The 17,663-nt window shown below is 34.1% G+C and overlaps 1 protein-coding gene across 2 annotated transcripts in view; it reads left to right on the top strand.

Moving 5' to 3' along the window:
• Positions 1-17,176, top strand: part of TRIM33 (tripartite motif containing 33) — a 123,101-nt gene extending 105,925 nt beyond the window's left edge. Inside the window, exons 13-20 of one of the 2 annotated variants that reach the window (XM_055312496.1) lie at positions 744-807; positions 3,431-3,590; positions 4,629-4,978; positions 6,731-6,854; positions 8,569-8,643; positions 10,500-10,652; positions 12,075-12,125; positions 12,205-17,176. In XM_055312496.1, coding sequence (XP_055168471.1) covers positions 744-807; positions 3,431-3,590; positions 4,629-4,978; positions 6,731-6,854; positions 8,569-8,643; positions 10,500-10,652; positions 12,075-12,125; positions 12,205-12,417 — 1,190 coding nt within the window. In that variant the 3' untranslated portion in view covers positions 12,418-17,176. The remainder of the gene's footprint in view (positions 1-743; positions 808-3,430; positions 3,591-4,628; positions 4,979-6,730; positions 6,855-8,568; positions 8,644-10,499; positions 10,653-12,074; positions 12,126-12,204) is intronic. The other variant, XM_055312497.1, reaches the window with a different exon arrangement.
• The last annotated feature ends 487 nt before the right edge of the window (positions 17,177-17,663 follow it).

Below are 17,663 nucleotides of genomic sequence, written 5' to 3'. Positions count from 1 at the left end.
CAAAAACAAGAGTTGAAGAAAGAAATAAATTTTCAAATTGCAGTTTTAAAACAAAAACTTTAAACACTGATAATTATTAAAGTTGTGACTAAGTCTGTGAAATACAGATCTCTTCCAAAATCCCAGTTGTTTCATTGACTCTCTTACTATGAATGAATGATTAAAGCAAGTCCAAACAGATTGACAGTGCAGAAGTGGTTATGGAGTGTATTTTTTTGGTTTAAATTGAATGTTACTTACTTCTTAAATGTTACTTATTTTTTACTTCTGTTAAACAGACCACCTCACTATTTTTAGAGCAAAAATAGTTCAAATATAAAAATGTGAGTTTCTCGTAAGATGCTTCATTAATACGGCTTTTGAGTTGTAGAATTTTTAAGGTTTAATACAGTTATTCCAGGACTTCTAAAAGAAAGAATAATTATTAGGAATCTAAATAGGAGATTTACCAGATGACTTGGGGTGGAATGGCAAATAGCTTTCTCTTGATCTGGTAGTTTTCATTGATTAGATAGTATTTCTCTGAGGAGGATTCTGAGAATCCTATTTGGACTTAGTTTGACAGAAGCTGGTTGATGCCTGCCCTGCCAAGGGTTACACATGCCATCCCTGATTTGACATGAAGGCTAAGTCTGATTTCCAAGAATTGCTAACTTGCATTATAGTAATCTTTAATTCTTTAACTAGTAGGTAGAATTATGAATATTACCTGCATTTATACTCCTATTTTCATTATTTTCCAGGTTTATCCAATTCTCACACACCTGTGAGACCTCCTAGTACCTCTAGTACTGGCAGCCGAGGCAGGTGAGTGTTAACATTATTAATAGTTTTCTTTTCCTTAAGAAAAATTTCAAAAGGTATTTAAAAAAGAATATTACATTTAACTTCTATCTTAGCACCCAGCTTCAACAGTTACCAAGTTATAGCCAGTCTTATTTATTCTATACTCCTATATATTATTCTCCCGTGGCTTGGATTATTTTGATACAAACTTCATAGGTCTTATCATTTTACTTGGACTATTTCAGTATATATCATCGAAAGAATTTTATTTATTTAAGAATTTTATTTTATTTTAAAGACTTTATTTATTCATGAGCAACACAGAGAGAAAGAGAGAGAGAGAGCAGAAGCAGGCTCCATGCAGGGAGCCTGATGCGGGACTCAATCTCTGGACTCCAGGATCACACCCTGGGCCAAAGGCAGGCTCCAACTCGCTGAGCCATCCAGGGATCCCTCATTGAAAGAATTTAAAAAATTTTAACCACAGAACCATTATTACACCTAAAAAAAAGTGGTATAACCACTTTGGTATAAACCAAAACACTAATTCTTTAACATCAGTAGAGATCCACTTGATGCCATACATCCCTTTTAAAAAAAAGTGGTTTCTTTGAATCAAACTCAAATGAACTCTATACATTGCCATCAACAGATATATTGAGGTCAAAATCAGTTTATATGTTGAAGAAATGTATTGTTTCTCATACAGAGTTTTCCCTAGCTTGTCATTTAAATACACTATGTGCTGTTTTTTTTCCCTGTGTATTGATAATTTTGATCATGAGGTTTGATCCAATTCAGGTTTAATCATGGGGAAGGTGGGATAGGAAGAATATTTCATTGATGGTGGCATGTGCTTCCATCAGGGACACATAATGTTTGGTGGTTTTTTGTTTATGACAGCAACCATTAATTGATAATTGCCTAGCTTTTTTTTTTTTTTAAACTGGTTGAAAAACAAATTTTTTTTAATTAAACATTTTTTTAAGGATTTTATTTATTTGTGAGACAGAGAGTGAGAGCAAGCAAGCCAGCACATGCCCTGGGGTGGGGGAAGGGCAAAGGGAGAGGGAGATGCAAACTTCTCACTGAACAGGGAGCCCAATGTGGGGATCAATCCCAGGACTCCAAGATCATGACCAGAGCCAAAGGTAGATGCTTAACCAATGGAACCCCCCAGGTGCCCTGAAAAATAATGATATTTTAATTATTGTGTTATTTCTTCGTTTTGTTTACTAATTTAGAATATTTCTGAAAAGAGAAACTTTTCTGTCATCAACTATTTATTTGGATATAAGAAAGGCATAAGAGATTATTTCTCTTTTCATAATAATGAGTTAGTTCCTAGCACCTTCCAACAGTGACCAATGAGTTTTTTTTTTATTATTACCTTTATGAACTCATATATTTAGGGGCACCTGGGTGGCTCAGTCAGTTGTGAACTCATATATTTAAACATTTTATGTTATAAACTATTATAGATGTTATTTTTACTGATGGGTTACTGATTGTTTCATTTTTGGCCTGTCAGAGCTCTTTCAGTTTAGCTCCTTAGTCCTTTGGTATAACCTAGGAGTCTTTGAAAGCTTCCTTTATTTCCCATTAAAAAATGATGTTCCAGGTTACTCTTATATATTTCCTGCCTCAGGACTAGAGCCCACCATTTCTCTTAAGAAATCCTGATTGTGTTAGTGAGGAAATAGTGCTTGGAGATAGTCTTCTGGACACTAGGGGCACTCAATTGCTGCTGAATTGTTTCTCCTGCCTTTTTGGTGGACAGAGCTAAGAAATGGAGGTGGTGTGTGGAGTGTGTTAACAAAATAGAATAAATGTTGACTGATTTATATACCTTAGTTTGAGTAATTTAGTACAATGCAAGAAAGATTTAAGCTACATACATTTTTTTAAAAATTTGGTTGTATGTGTGCATTCTGAAGACTAGTGCTATTAAATACTTGCATGACTTTTAAATTATACTTTAAATAATCAGTACTTTTAGAAGAAAAGTACATATTGAGTGAAAAAGGTGTTCATTCTCAGTAGCAGTACAGTCTTACCAGTTATTCATTTCTCTTGCCAGTGGTTTTGCTTTGTGGTCTAGATAGAACCAATTAGTCATATACCTGTTCTCTTAGCCTATTATTTTGTTAACTCAAATAAGGATGGCTTGAGTTGTTGATTACTTGTTATCCTCTTCTTCCAATTTCCTGCTCTCAAAAGCCAAAACAGAATTTCCTTTGAGGAGGCTTCACGAACTACTGTTATTAATGCTTCTTTCGTGGGGTGGGGAGTGGGGGGCAGAGAAGAATCAAAACTACTTTTACAGAGAAAAGCAATTGTTGACATTCTATATTAACTAGTCTGGGAAAATGGTTATTTACTAGAGTTCTTAAATGATTTAGTATAAATGCCTCACACCATAAAATATGTTTTCAGGGTCTTTTGAAAGTTTGGTCTATGTTTTAAAAGAATTTGAAGCTAAGCTTCTATCATACTTCTCTTACCTACGTTATGAAGTGTCTTTATTTTCTGGAAAGTTAATATATTGCTTCTTGTTTTTACTTTAATGAACTTTTTTTTCATATAATTGATTTTACGTACATTTTACAGTCAAACATATGTGACATTTTTTGTATTTTATTAGCTGTGGGTCATCAGGAAGAACTGCTGAGAAGACAAATCTTAGTTTCAAGTCTGATCAAGTTAAGGTCAAGCAAGAACCTGGAACTGAAGATGAAATATGTAGCTTTTCAGGAGCTGTGAAACAAGAAAAGACAGAAGATGGCAGGAGAAGTGCCTGCATGGTAAGTTCCCACTGAGGTTGTCAGGGATTTAAGGAGGCCACTTCATGAATTCTTCCATTTCTGCATATTAGACTGAATAGTGGCTCTATGGACATTTACTAATTTTGGATACTTATGCCTGGTATAAGTCGGATATCTCCTTCTGTAATTCAAGTTTTTCCTCTAAGTATCAGCTGTAATTTATCACAAAAGATCAGGAGTCATTTGAAATGATCATTTAGTTTGTTATTGGTCAGTATTTTTGCCACGATTCTAAATCGGGTTCTATTTTGTTTCGACCTTATTAATTAACTCAGGAATCACATTGAGTCTCAGCCACAAAAGATCCTTGACTATTTTCCTGGACCTGTGAACTCAGAATTAGGGCTGCTGACATGAAAGAAGTTTAATGATCAAAGAGTTTTGTGATGGGATGATTGTCTTTGGCTAATGAATTACTATTTTAGAGTTTTCCAGATAGAACATTTTATAAAATTTATAATATAGGTGAAGGAAGGCCACCCCCATCTACCTACCCCGGCAGTAAATCTTGAACTTGATTTTTTCTTCTTGCCCAGGCTTGGGTGTCATTCTACATGGTTGGCACATAGACATTTCAACTTGGAATATTAGCATGTTTAATACAGTATATGTAGATTTAGAAGGCAGAGGGATTTAGCCTTGTGTTTAGAGTAGTAAAATGATAAGTAGGCAGAACAGCATTTCTTAAAAGCTATGCAGTAGATTCTTGTGTGAAAAATAAGGTCTCATAGTCACTTCTTTGTAGGAAAAGTATAACCCTATGCCCACTTTCCAATCAATGTGCTTAACATTTTCTTACTATCGAACTAAACCAATATTAGCGTGCTCTATAAGATCATACATTGACATGCCTAATAGTTTTGGGTTATTTTCATTCCTTTATGTCACTAATGTCATTTCCAAATTAATTTTGTCTGTATATTTGTTTGTATATTGACATAATTTTTAAGTTACACTCACACTGCATACAATAAGGATTAAATGATTCTTCAAGAATTTGTCCTTGTTTTATTTTAGTTGAGCAGTCCTGAGAGTAGCTTGACACCACCTCTCTCAACCAACCTGCACCTAGAGAGTGAGTTGGATGCATTAGCAAGCCTGGAAAACCATGTGAAAACTGAACCTGCAGATACAAATGAAAGCTGCAAACAGTCAGGGCTCAGCAGCCTTGTTAATGGAAAGTCCCCGATTCGAAGCCTTGTACACAGGTCGTCAAGGATTGGAGGAGATGGCAGTAGCAAAGATGATGACCCAAATGAAGACTGGTGTGCTGTCTGCCAAAATGGAGGGGATCTCTTGTGCTGTGAAAAATGTCCAAAGGTCTTTCATCTAACTTGTCATGTTCCAACACTTCTTAGCTTTCCAAGGTACTGGTGAAATAATTGATTTTTTTGTTCTTCTTTATTTTTATAAGCTACAACAACAACAACAACAACAACCCATAAAATCCTAACCAATGCATAGTATTTCTATCAGACAGGGACCCTATTACTCCTTTGGTATTATTTTCTAGAGAAACTAATAGCTGAATGGTAAAATGTCCAAGGTCTAAGTAATATATGAATGATAAAAAATAGACTATTTCCTGGCCTTCAGTTTATATTTAGTGTAAGCAAAGTAGATAAAACTAAATTATGAGAGGCAGAGGTCTGGGATGTTGGAGAGATTAGTTGATTTCCTATTGATGCTGAATTTTTTATCTTATCAATCTTAATAGGGTCTACAGAAATTTCATTTAAGAATACTATTCAGTTGGAGACAACTCTTTTGGATCTTACCACAATTTACTTTTCTAATGTTTGAAAACTCTCAAAAGGCATTTTAAAGGAAAAAAGCGCTTTGTAAAAACACCTTCAACATCTTGAGTTTTTTAGTTACCACTTCTTGACCACTGGAAGCAGTTAATTGGTAGTGCCAGCCTGTAGCACTGTGTGCACATTTCTTATTTATCAAGTTGTATCCATGACATTTTATCTCTGATGGATTTCAGAGACTGTTTTTCCCCTTCCTAAATTCTTACCCCAAAATTTCCTTTTAAGTGACAGTAAATGGTGTTCTTGGGAAAGCCCAGCTTTTATTTGCCTATAGATAAAACATTCACATTTCCTCTCAGATTCCTGAGAAGCAGTGATTTTAGTTGAATAAATGCTACCCATTTTGAATAATTCAACCTTTTGAATAATTAGAAAAGTGGTAGATATATATATATATATAAACAGTGCCAGAATATTTTTCTGAAGAAATCATAATTCTTACCTAAGTCTTAAGAGAGGTTATTAGTCATTTGCCAGAGAAGTAATAAGGGCTTTTTTTTACTTTTTACTCTTTTATAAAAGAAAAGTGTTTGCGTTATGATGTTGTAATTAAGGCTTTTCATATTTTTCTTTCCTTTGGGTAGTAACATCTGCTGGAATGTTAGAATTTTGCCACTGAATTCTTTCTCTCAAAGGCTGATACTTTGGAAGGAATTGGAACTGTTGGCACAGACCAGTACAATCTCTAGATTTAGAATTTCTTTATGGTTGAGGAGAGGGGGAGAATTACTGGGAATGCACCATTTAGGAATTTACGGTTTAATGGAAATCCTGATAAAAACAAACCATAGACTGAACAGATTTAAAAAGTAAGGGGTATATATACGTGTGCTTGCACTTAAAGAGATATGTGTATATTTTAGGCTTTGGCTAGCCATGAAGAAGAATGGTTTTATTTTTGGCATATTCAATACATGCCAAACCAGCATGGGATACCGAGGAATTCCATATCCTGTACTCTTTTCTTCTTCATGTGTGTGGGGTCATTGTGAGGTAGTACTGGTGTTGACACTCTTATGCCACAAGTACTATCAACTTTGTGTTATGAAGAGATCCTTTTTGAAATGCAGGGACACCAGTTTTATAAAGTTTTCTAGAAAGTAATTGAAGAACGAGTAGGAAAAGTTTTGGGAAGCTTTTCTCCTACAGCTTCACTTTATGAGATCTGACAGGAATAGAGCCTCTCTTTCCCTCAAAAACTGGGAAGGAAAGAAAACAAACTGGAGATTTACTTCCAGAGAACTAGCTTCTCTAGAGTGAGTTTTGTTAGAATTACACGGACTAATTGCCTGTTTTCCTCTTTAGTGGGGATTGGATATGCACATTTTGCAGAGATATTGGGAAACCAGAAGTTGAATACGATTGTGATAATTTGCAACATAGTAAGAAGGGGAAAACTGCACAAGGGTTAAGCCCCGTGGACCAAAGGGTAAGTGTCAGAATAGTTAGATTTATTATTAGGGATTCTGTAGTTGCCTGGCTATGTACCTCCAGACATCTAGCTTACATCTTAGCTTCCTCATAATTAACATGTCCCAACCAAAAGCTTGATTTCAAAAAAACATAAATAATAAACAAATAATATAAAAAACTGCACTCTTCCTCTACATCTCCTATCATTATAAGGTATCACCACTTATTTCTATTGCTCAAGCCAGAAATCTGTTAGAAATAAAAGAATCAGGAATGACCAAAATACGATTTTCTTACTTCTCCTCACCATCAACTACTGAGATAGCCATTATAGTTGTTCATCTGCACTATCATAATAATCTCTTCACTCGGATTCCCTGAATTTACTCTTGCCTCTTTAAACTATAGTTTTCTATACTGCAGAACCTCATACAGGGGCTCGATCTCACAACCCTGATGAGACCATGACCTGAGCCAAAATCAAGAGTCTGATGCTCAACTGACTGAGCCACCCAGGTGCCCCTACATAGTGTTCTTTTTAAAAATATAAATAAGTCTGTCACTTCCTTGCTTAAAATCCTCCAGTAGCTTTCTGTCTTTAAAAATGAAATCCAAAATCCTCTTTGCTTTCTTTCTTTCTCTCTCCCTCTCTCTCTCCCTTTCTTTTCTTTTCTCTTCTCTTCTCTTCTCTTCTCTTCTCTTCTCTTCTCTTCTCTTTTCTTCTCTTTTTTCTTTTCTCTTCTCTTTTTTCTTTTCTTTCTCTTCTTTTTTCTTTTCTTTTCTCTTCTCTTTTCTTTTTGCTTTTCTTTTGTTTCTCTTCTCTTTTCTTTTCTTTCTTTTTTTCCTTTTATTCATGAGAGACACACAAAGAGAGAGACATAGGCAGAGGGAGAAGCAGGCTCCATGCAGGGAACCCGATGTGGGACTCCATCCCGGGACTCTAGGATCATGCCCTGGGCCGAAGGCAGGCACTAAACTCCTGAGCCACCCAGGCATCCCCCTCTCCTCTTTTCACTCAGATTTCTGCTGAGCTGGTCTATAGTCTCATCTCCAAAAACAAAATCTCTGCTCTGTGATCATTACAGTTGTGTTTGGGTCTAATCTGATGTATATACTTGCAAAATCCCTGTCTACTATCTGTTTAGAGTGTACAAACATATTAAAATAAATTTAAGCAAATGAAAACTGTAAATGTAAAATGCATTTCAGCTTACTTCTGATTGTATAAAAGAGTTTTAGAATTATATTGAGAAGACCGTTTTGTCTAATTTTGGACCTGTGTGGAGTCATTTCAGGAAAAGAAAGAATATATGTCCTGCTTGCATCAGAGCGTTACAGTGAATAGCAGCAGCAGTGATTTATAGATTACTAGGATTACTATAGATTACTAGAATTATCTAGTAATCTATAATTTTCATACAAAAATACTATATGTGACTTTTATGACTCATTTCCATTTGTACAAATAGTAGATAAATTACCTTAGTTGTCATCTAAGAACAAAAGCACTCTGATAAAATTCATTTAAAGCAGAACAGAGGTCTCAAAACTAAATGTGAAACAAGACGATTTTCTTTGAGTGTGTGTATTTAGTTAGATAAGTCAATATATAGGAGGCATATGTTCAGTTTATTGTAGTAATGCTTTATAGTGATAAAGTTCTCTTTCTCAAGAGTGTCTTATTAGGGGAAAAAACATCTCATGAGTTTTCCTTTCTTTTTGGGGGCCAGAAATGTGAACGTCTTCTGCTTTACCTCTATTGCCATGAATTAAGTATTGAATTCCAGGAGCCAGTTCCTGCTTCGGTGAGTTGTTTACTTTTAGGACATTTCTGGTGAAGAAGGGTAGTATAAGACTTAAGAGTGTTGGCTCTGCCTTAAGACTTCTTATCTCCGACTTCTTGAGTAATCTCAACCTCTCCAAGGTTCAAGTTTTCTTTTCTACTACTATTTGTTATCCCATTTTGGATATTCCAAGACACATAGGATGGATACCTTTATAGAATGCTTTAGCACAATATCTGATAATGTTGTAAGTACTTACTAATCTGAAATTTTATTAGGACTCTATAGATATGAGATTAATTTGTCAAAATCGCAGTTTGTTTTTTAAAGGTTTTATTGCTGTCATAAAGATTTAATTTCAGTGTACCTTTTCACTTTTAAAATGGACATAAGGGATATAGGTGTAATGGAAAGAATCTTGGACCAAGAGTCAGAAGACTTAACTTCTTCTCCCAGTCCAGCCTAATAACTTTGGGGAAATTACATAATTTTCTACCTCTATTTTTTTAAACCTACACTGGGAGTATTGAACTAAATTATTTCTAAAATTCCAGTTCTGTGATTCTAGGCTCAGTACCTTGGGGAGAAAACAATCTTTCTATGTAAGTATTAATTTGAATAAAAATATAAAATTGAATCTTTCACACTGGCTATTATCTTACGAAGATAAGTCCACTTTTATAAAGAATAGTCAAGGTTAAGAAAAGACTGAAAATTTGCAAGTCTGTGCTCTTTGTTTATCTTAAAGGAGACTTTTGTAAGGAGTAAAAGCTCTAAAGCCCCATACAAAAAAGGAATATCGGGTGCTTACTGCTTCATAAAAGGAATGAGAATAGGCTTTATACATTTGCTCACCGTCAGTTGCTGAATTAAAATACTGTTGAATACCAGACCTGTTATAGAATATTAAATAGTGGACTTGTTTCCTGGGTAGGCTCAGAAATGAGTTTTAAAGCACAAAAGGCCTACTGGACACAAGGTGTTTTTTTTTTTGTTTTTTTGTTTTTTTTTTTTGTTTTTTTTTTTTTTTATGATAGTCACAGAGAGAGAGAGAGGCAGAGAGAGAAGCAGGCTCCGGGAGCCCGATGTGGGATTCGATCCTGGGCCTCCAGGATCGCGCCCTGGGCCAAAGGCAGGCGCCAGACCGCTGCGCCACCCAGGGATCCCCGACACAAGGTGTTTTATGCAAATAGTAATCATTTGATACTAGGAAGTTTGTCTTCAAATTCAGGGACTTTACAGTAGAAAATAACTTTCAAACATTTCTTTTCATGAACTGTTTATATAGCTCTCCAAGTTCATTTGTTTCTCAAGGATACAAATTTTTGGCCAAAAGTTGGGGCCAGAACTTTCCCTGGCATGATCACTATTAAAGGGTTAATACATTTTTTCTTGTGTTATTTACACTCTTTCTCCCTCTGTTGTTTTATGTCCAGAGTTCTTTATGATATAAAGTTAATAGCCTCTAAAAGATAGCATTCTACTAATAATACATTTAGTTCTTTTTATTTTTTCTTTCCTTTTAAAAAAAAAAACTCCCTGCCTGTCATAAAACTCTGATGAGCCAGTTGTGTCCTTAACAGTAGTCATTGGCTACCCTTGCTGATTGTGTTCTTTCCAAAAGCTCTTTACCAAAGATGGAGCTTTGGGACTTTCATTAACCATTTAGACTGCCACATATTCTGAATATGATTTAGTTTTTATGATAGATGATTGGACATAAGATTTAAAATACATTTACTATACCCAAAATTTGCAAGCAGCCAACTCAATAATTAACATATGTTTTCCAAAATCAATATGCTGTGCATTTTCAAATAAAACAGTTTGGCATTTTTGGAGAATCCTCATATATCCCTATTTATTTGTTTCTTCAGATACCAAACTACTATAAAATTATAAAGAAACCAATGGACTTATCCACCGTGAAAAAGAAGCTTCAGAAAAAACATTCCCAACACTACCAAATACCAGATGACTTTGTGGCTGATGTCCGTTTGATCTTCAAGAACTGTGAAAGGTTTAATGAAGTATGTTAGCTTCCAAACTATAAAGTCTTGGATTATTAGTTTTCGGTTTTTGCTTGTTTTTTTTTTTTTAATCTTACTTTTCTTTCCAAAAGATTTTTCTAATTTGACTCAAAAATTTTTTTTCTGCTGCAGTTCTGTCAAAAGTAAAATTTGATTGCATCGCAGCTCTAAAGAAGTATGTTTACTGTGTATAACTTGAAGTATATTGGATATGCCTTTTTGAATAAGTTGAGGGTTGAGATACACAAGTATAGAGAGTAGTCTGTAGTTACGTATATTTTGTGGGAAATGATTATAAACAGCTTATATTTGATAGGGTACATTTAGAAAAAGGATTTGTACTGGTTCCTTTGATTTTGTTTTTAATGTAGGTTAATAATATTAGTCTATTAAATGTAGAACCCTAAAATCATAAACTAATCTCTGGTGGCTCATCTTGAATCATAGGCCAGAGTATATAATGTTAAGTTTTCTGATCTCAGCAATAAGACTTTCATTAATTTTGGTTATGTATTTTTTGAGGATAAGGATGGGCTATCCTTGAGGGAATATGTGATCTATAACTCCTTCAAGGAAATTTTGTTTTGAGAAAAGGCAAGTCGCCTATGGTTAAGGAAGATTTTCATTTTTCTAGGAGAAGAAAATGGAATTGGATAAGAATCTACAGAATATTTAGAAAGATCAAAAGCGTAAAAGATCTTTATTGCTGATGAAATTTGGTGGCATATGACTATTACTAAAAGCATATTGAATCATTTAAAGTATTCTCATAGCTACCTCTGTAAGCATCTAGGTGATCTTTTTAAAATTTGGGGAAAAAAATAATCTTTATAGGTTAAATGTATAGTGTAGCAGTATACCACAGAGAGTATAGTAAAACCTTACTTACTTGAAGTTAAATTGATACAGTCCTAAGTTTTTTGTCATATTTTGTAATCCAGTTAGATTATTTTCAAATAAATGTGCTTTTGTGAATTGTAGCTAACTAACATTTGCAAGGAAGACACATTTTATCTGCTTTAGTGATAGTTAAATAGTTTATGGTTAACAAATTGCCATACAGATAGAATTCTGATAAGTGGTTTGTTGATGGTTTGGTAGTTTTTAAAAAAGCAACATTTCTTAAATGATTTATTTTTTGGTCTTAATTAGATTGATGTATTCACTTGATCTCCATTTCAGATTGACTTTACTAATTCAGAATTTGAAACCATTCTTGAGGTTTCACAGTAGCTTTAGCAACAGAACGTTGTAAAGAAAGTAGTTCCATGTTCCATAGAATTTTAGAAAGCACTTGATCTGGTTATAGCAATTTGTTCCCCCTAAAATGGCTGACTTTCGTCACCAATCCTATACAGTTTCATAACTTTAGAAAGGATTATAATTTCCCTTTTTTTTTTTTGACTCTGGTATCCTTTTTAGATGATGAAAGTTGTTCAAGTTTATGCAGAAACACAAGAGATTAATTTGAAGGTAAGCTTTTCAGACCATGCAAACTTGGTGAAGGAATATGCATTACCAATAGGTGAATATTCCTATCTTTTGCTTGCAGGCTGATTCAGAAGTAGCTCAGGCAGGGAAAGCAGTTGCATTGTACTTTGAAGATAAACTCACAGAGATCTACTCAGACAGGACCTTCGCACCTTTGCCAGAGTTTGAGCAGGAAGAGGATGATGGTGAGGTAACTGAGGACTCTGACGAAGACTTTATACAGCCCCGCAGAAAACGCCTAAAGTCAGATGAGAGACCAGTACATATAAAGTAAAATGACATGAACTTAAATAATTGTTTTAAAAAGAGAAAGAGAGAGAAAAGAAAACTTTTTATTTAAGTGTTGTTGGAATATCCTGCCTGCAATGGGCACCTCCTTGACGAAGCTGATAGCTTTTACACAGTATTAGATTGAAGTAATGGACAGAAGTCACTTCTTGCAAAGAAAGGGGGAGGGAACTCTATTTGCAACTTTAAAAGTAAAAAACGAAAAGTAAAAGTGAAATGATTTGAAGATTTCTGTTACTAAAGAGGATGGTTCTTTAGAATGGCAGATGTTGGTGATCATGTGGTATTGATTGCTGCAGGATGCTGGTGTACAAGTAAATACTTGAAGGTCATGTCGTTTGATAAATTGTCTCTTGGACAAGAGTGCACAGCTATTAAAAATGACTTCCATGCCTCCCCTTCCACACACATACATACCAGTTTGTTTTCTAGGTAAAATCAAAGTTGCTCAGATTCCGCTTTGATGTCAATGCAGATGTGCATTGAATCATGCCATTATATTTTTTCTCACTTTGATGCTGTTGGACCTTAGTTTTTATATTGGTTTAAAGAACTCAACAGTAGTTTTATTTTCTATTTATACCTGGAGTCTAGGAAACATCATTAATCATCATTTAATCAATTTTAATGGTCTGCTGAAATAAATATGGTAACTTTTCAGTGGCAGATCATATAGTAGTCATTTCCAGAGAAACACTTCCATGGAATCGCACTTCCCAGTCAGATCATTTAATCATAAAGTTACTCCCATCAAAGGCAGAATGTTTGTTTCAAAATTAATCTAGTTTTCTGTACATTTAAATTTTATTGAGAAGGTGACAACTGGCTCTTATCCAGTCTTCCTTCATATCAGTTTTCTGATAGACCACTATTGGCAAACAATAATCTGTCAACTACCAAATGTGTAAAATTTTCTGTATTTCACTTTGTCTTATTTGTAAATAGTGAACTAAAACTTCTGGCAGATCAGCAACATTTGCTGAGCCTGTTTTTTAAGCTAATGTGTATTCTTACTAATGTTCCTATCAAGAATGGATTTGTAATATATGCTGTCTATTTCTAATGTTCACATTCATATTTTGAGGTTCTATCTTATTTTAATAGAGAACAGACTTCTCAGAAAATCTTCAGAAGCAGCTTATTATTAAATATCAAAACTATTAAAATAAACCCGGTGGGGTTAGATTACTCATCTGTCCACCAAGTGGGACATTTGCATGGACTGGGGGCTTAACGGACTTAGAAGAGGCCTGTAAGTAAATCCTGAAAATGAGCCAATCCCCACTTGAATGGTTACTGGAGTAAACCCACCTTTACTACCCTGAGTTCAGCCCCTGAGACAGGTAAACCACCTTGGCTTGGTTTCATTTTTCTTCTCTTCATTTGTGATGCTCAGATCCAAGATGTGTATTCTAGACTGTGTACAGGCTTCTCTTTTGTTGGATTAAAAAAAATTTAGTCCTACTTTTGTATGGACACCTTAAAATATAAAGTGACCAAAATAGAAGACTTGCCATTAGATATTTTTCAGACGTCAGCAGATTTGTGGCAAATCGTTTGCCTTTTTAAAACTTCAGCTTCTGCAGTTCGGACAGTAGACTACTCAGTAAAAATTATTTGACATAATTGTCTAAGGTAAATATTTTTTAGTGCATATTGAATCAAATAAAGTGCTCTAAAGAAATTATTATACAAATTCCTTTGGGTTTTTCTTTTCTTAACAAGTGTTGGGGGTAAACATGAATATTATTCAGGCCTTCTGATGGTGTATGTAAGTGGTGTTGATTTTATTACAGCTGTTGACTAACTTCATTCTGTGGCTTCTTTTTAGCTTCTTGTTATAAGTTCAGCTTTAAAATTTACACCAAACTTTTATCATTTTACTCAAATTTCAGGTACGTAAGAAGAATTTTCTTAAACGAGGGAGAGAATCATTTTAAAATGCTTTATTTATGTGTATTTCTCTCTTTACCACCACAGTTATGATTTCAGTTTATCAGGAGTCATATCTAAGGGCACGTTTTAGAAAGCACTGAGTAGCAGTATAACTTCCTTTTGTCAAGCCATTGATTTCTAATATTTTACACTTGCTCTTCAGATGAATCCTTTCATGATTCTTAGAAAAGGCTTATACATAGGTTCTACCCATGGGGGAGAAATTAAATTTTAAGTGAATATTTATTTCTTGATATTTGGGGCCTTAAAAGATAGTGTTCCCTTTTTATGTGAGGTGGAATTCTTTTTTTCTTTTTTTTTTTTTTTTGAGATTGGTTTTTGAAAAGCCACTTTATTGTCAACGTGTAATACGCTCCATTTCTCTTAATAGAAGACAGTTCATACTACTGAGAATTTACTATTAAGTAAATAGCTATCAACCACCCTTCAATGAGGGTTTAGATTTCACTGAAGCTTTTTTTCTTGTACACTAATCACTGTGTTCTTAAGCTGATTTGTTCAGCCACTATCTAATATAACCGTTAAAAAATATAAAAACTTAAATTGGTGTTCAGATATCTTCATGTTTTTCTACTAGTTTATTTTTCAAAAAAAGCAAACATTGAATATCAATTCCTGAAGGCAGTTTAATTACTCTTTGTTAAAAGGCAGTATTTAGATTGGAGATGTTAATTTTTTTTTTCTTAAAGAAGTGTGCAAAGTTTTGTAGTACTTCAGTTCCCATCGCCCATCAGAACACTAAGAACAAAGTGTTCCTCAGTCTATTCTGCTGGCCTTTATTTGTATTTGTTTTAGCACTTGGTTCAGCTGATTCACTGAGTAAAAGAATTGTTTTGCAAGGTGAAGCATGTAGTATTCCAAAGTATGGTAAGATTATAGGTCATGTTCTATATAGAAATATCAAATCATGACCACAGAGAGATGATAAGGCATTGGATCCCCTGTTGAAATTTGTCTTTTTGGAATCAACAAGGTACTTTCTGATTTCTATGTCTTATATAAGGGAATTTGAAATAATATTAGTTAATTCTCACTTTTTGTTGTAAAGGTTTTTGAGATTTTTAGTTAATCCAAAGAAATAATGCTTTTAATTAGAAGCAAAGGTTTATAGTGTACAAATTGTAGGTTTATCAATTACCTCAGCAGGTATCCTGCCATGTAATTATTAGTGATTAGTATTAGTAAGCCAGTAGATTTAGGTCTTCTGACTGTGCCCTTGGATTTTGGCCTACCGTATGTTATTCAGCAATCTCTTAGCATCCAAAACGGGAGTAGATGCTGTGGCCCCCTCTTCCTTGGCCTTTTAAGTCCCTTACCCTTTTCCAATGAACAACACAGGAAATAGAAAAATCTCATTTCTTGTTGAAGTCAGCACTGCTTATTTGCATACTCAGCATTGGATCGGTGAGTAGTTTTATAAAATCCACCTACCCCAACTCCCCTAATTAAAACAATCATTCTTAATTCATACCATCTGTATTAATAATCTGCTGAAGATGATCCAAGGTTTTCAAGGTTTATCAGTTTGATCTTGAACTGAACCTGGATGCTTTGTTTTATTTTTCTCACAGTTCTCTCCTTCTTGATAAAGCAATAACACTGCTTTAAGTCTGTTGCCTAATAGGCACGTCATAGTCCTCTCTCGGATGGTGATTTTATAGGAAAGTTTGTATGCATATCACCCAGTCTATCTTTTAAAAAAATAAGAAATTTAAATGTATGCTGGAGCTTATGACAATATATTGTGGCATTTTATTTTAAAAATTGGGGAAAGTTGCATATTTTTTTAAAAGTAAGTATTTGAGTAAAAAAAAATTGAAGGTACTTTTTTAAGAAAAAAAATTTATATGCCACAGTTTACATAGACATTTCAGATTTCAACATGTACTCTTGGATATAATGGTTTCTTTTATTGGCCAAAATGCATGTAAAGCATATCTTTCATCTTAGTTCCTTGTGTTTGCCTTCGTGGTCTTTTATATATTTTTTATTGTATCGGAGAAAATTATCTTCAAAAATAGGTCAATTTGGATATATTTGTCATAATCATACTACAAAATGTACAAAATTAAGTTTAGCCCTTTTCTAGCAAGTAATCTTTAAAGTCAAAAATGCTGTTCTTTTAAATTCACCAAATTTGTATGTGGGAAGGCACTGAAATGATTTTGTAAGTGCCACTGCAATATTCCCTTTCAGGTGTGGCCTAAATTTCAGTCTTACGAAGGAAGTGCTTGTCTGCTCCTAGTCTGAAAAATGTAGGCATTTACTATGTTTTAAATCACAGTGAAACATGTATATAAGCCTATGAAAATGGTATGTGCAATCTGAAAGCCTGTTAATTTTCTATGTAGACATACACACGAAAGGGTTAAATTTACAGCCTTACTAGTTCCTTGCTTCCAGTATTTCAACTGGTCTCCTCCCTTCATTATTATTATTATTCCTACTATTACTACAACTATTATTTTTGCACATAATTAACTACCCTTCAATATGATTCTTAAAGAAAAAGTGCTGTTTCTGTGGTATTGTATTCTCTAAATAATCATATTTAATTTTTTAAAACAAGGTTGCAGTTTCTAATTGTTCCGTTCCTGTGTTTTTTGCTGGTGTGTATTAAAAGCAAGATTTTCTTTTTCATGGTTATTTAATACATTAGCTGCCTGTAAATATTTCTTGTTATAATGCTCTGGAATGTGTTGTAGAAGTTGTATTAGATTAGTTTAAAGCCTTGTTTGAAAGCCACATTGTTTTGGTTATTTCTATTAAATTAGAAAATTGAAAAAGTTTGCAAATGAATTCCTTTTTTTTCTTCCTCTTTAAGTTGAGATTTAATCATTTAAGTTTATTTGAAAAATGTATAGTGTGCCGGGCACTGGAGATACAGAAGTGAACAAGATAAAATAGAGTCCCTGCCTTCACAAGTGGTTAGACTCTATTTGAGAACAATGTGTGTTGTGATAGGGATCAACACAATATGGTAGAAACATTATAGAAAAGGGACTAACACCAAACTTCATTGATGAAGATAGTGATCTCTTTCATTCCTAAAAATATGATGATAAGACCAGGCAAAGAGAGAGTTATGAGAGAATAAAATATAGAAAAGTCTGAAAATGAAAGGGAACATAAATATATTCCAGGACCTGAGAAGTTCAGTTTGGAGTAGAGTATAACTTGGAGTAGTAAAATACTAAGCTGGAGAACTGAGACAGGGTCCTTTTTAAAGCAGTGCCTTGTAAGTCATGTTAAAGGGTTTGGGGCTTTCACTGATGG

The sequence above is a fragment of the Nyctereutes procyonoides genome, unplaced genomic scaffold (genome assembly GCF_905146905.1).
Source record: "Nyctereutes procyonoides isolate TBG_1078 unplaced genomic scaffold, NYPRO_anot_genome, whole genome shotgun sequence".
Lineage (NCBI taxonomy): Eukaryota > Metazoa > Chordata > Mammalia > Carnivora > Canidae > Nyctereutes > Nyctereutes procyonoides.
This window is presented reverse-complemented; position numbering and strand designations above follow the sequence as displayed.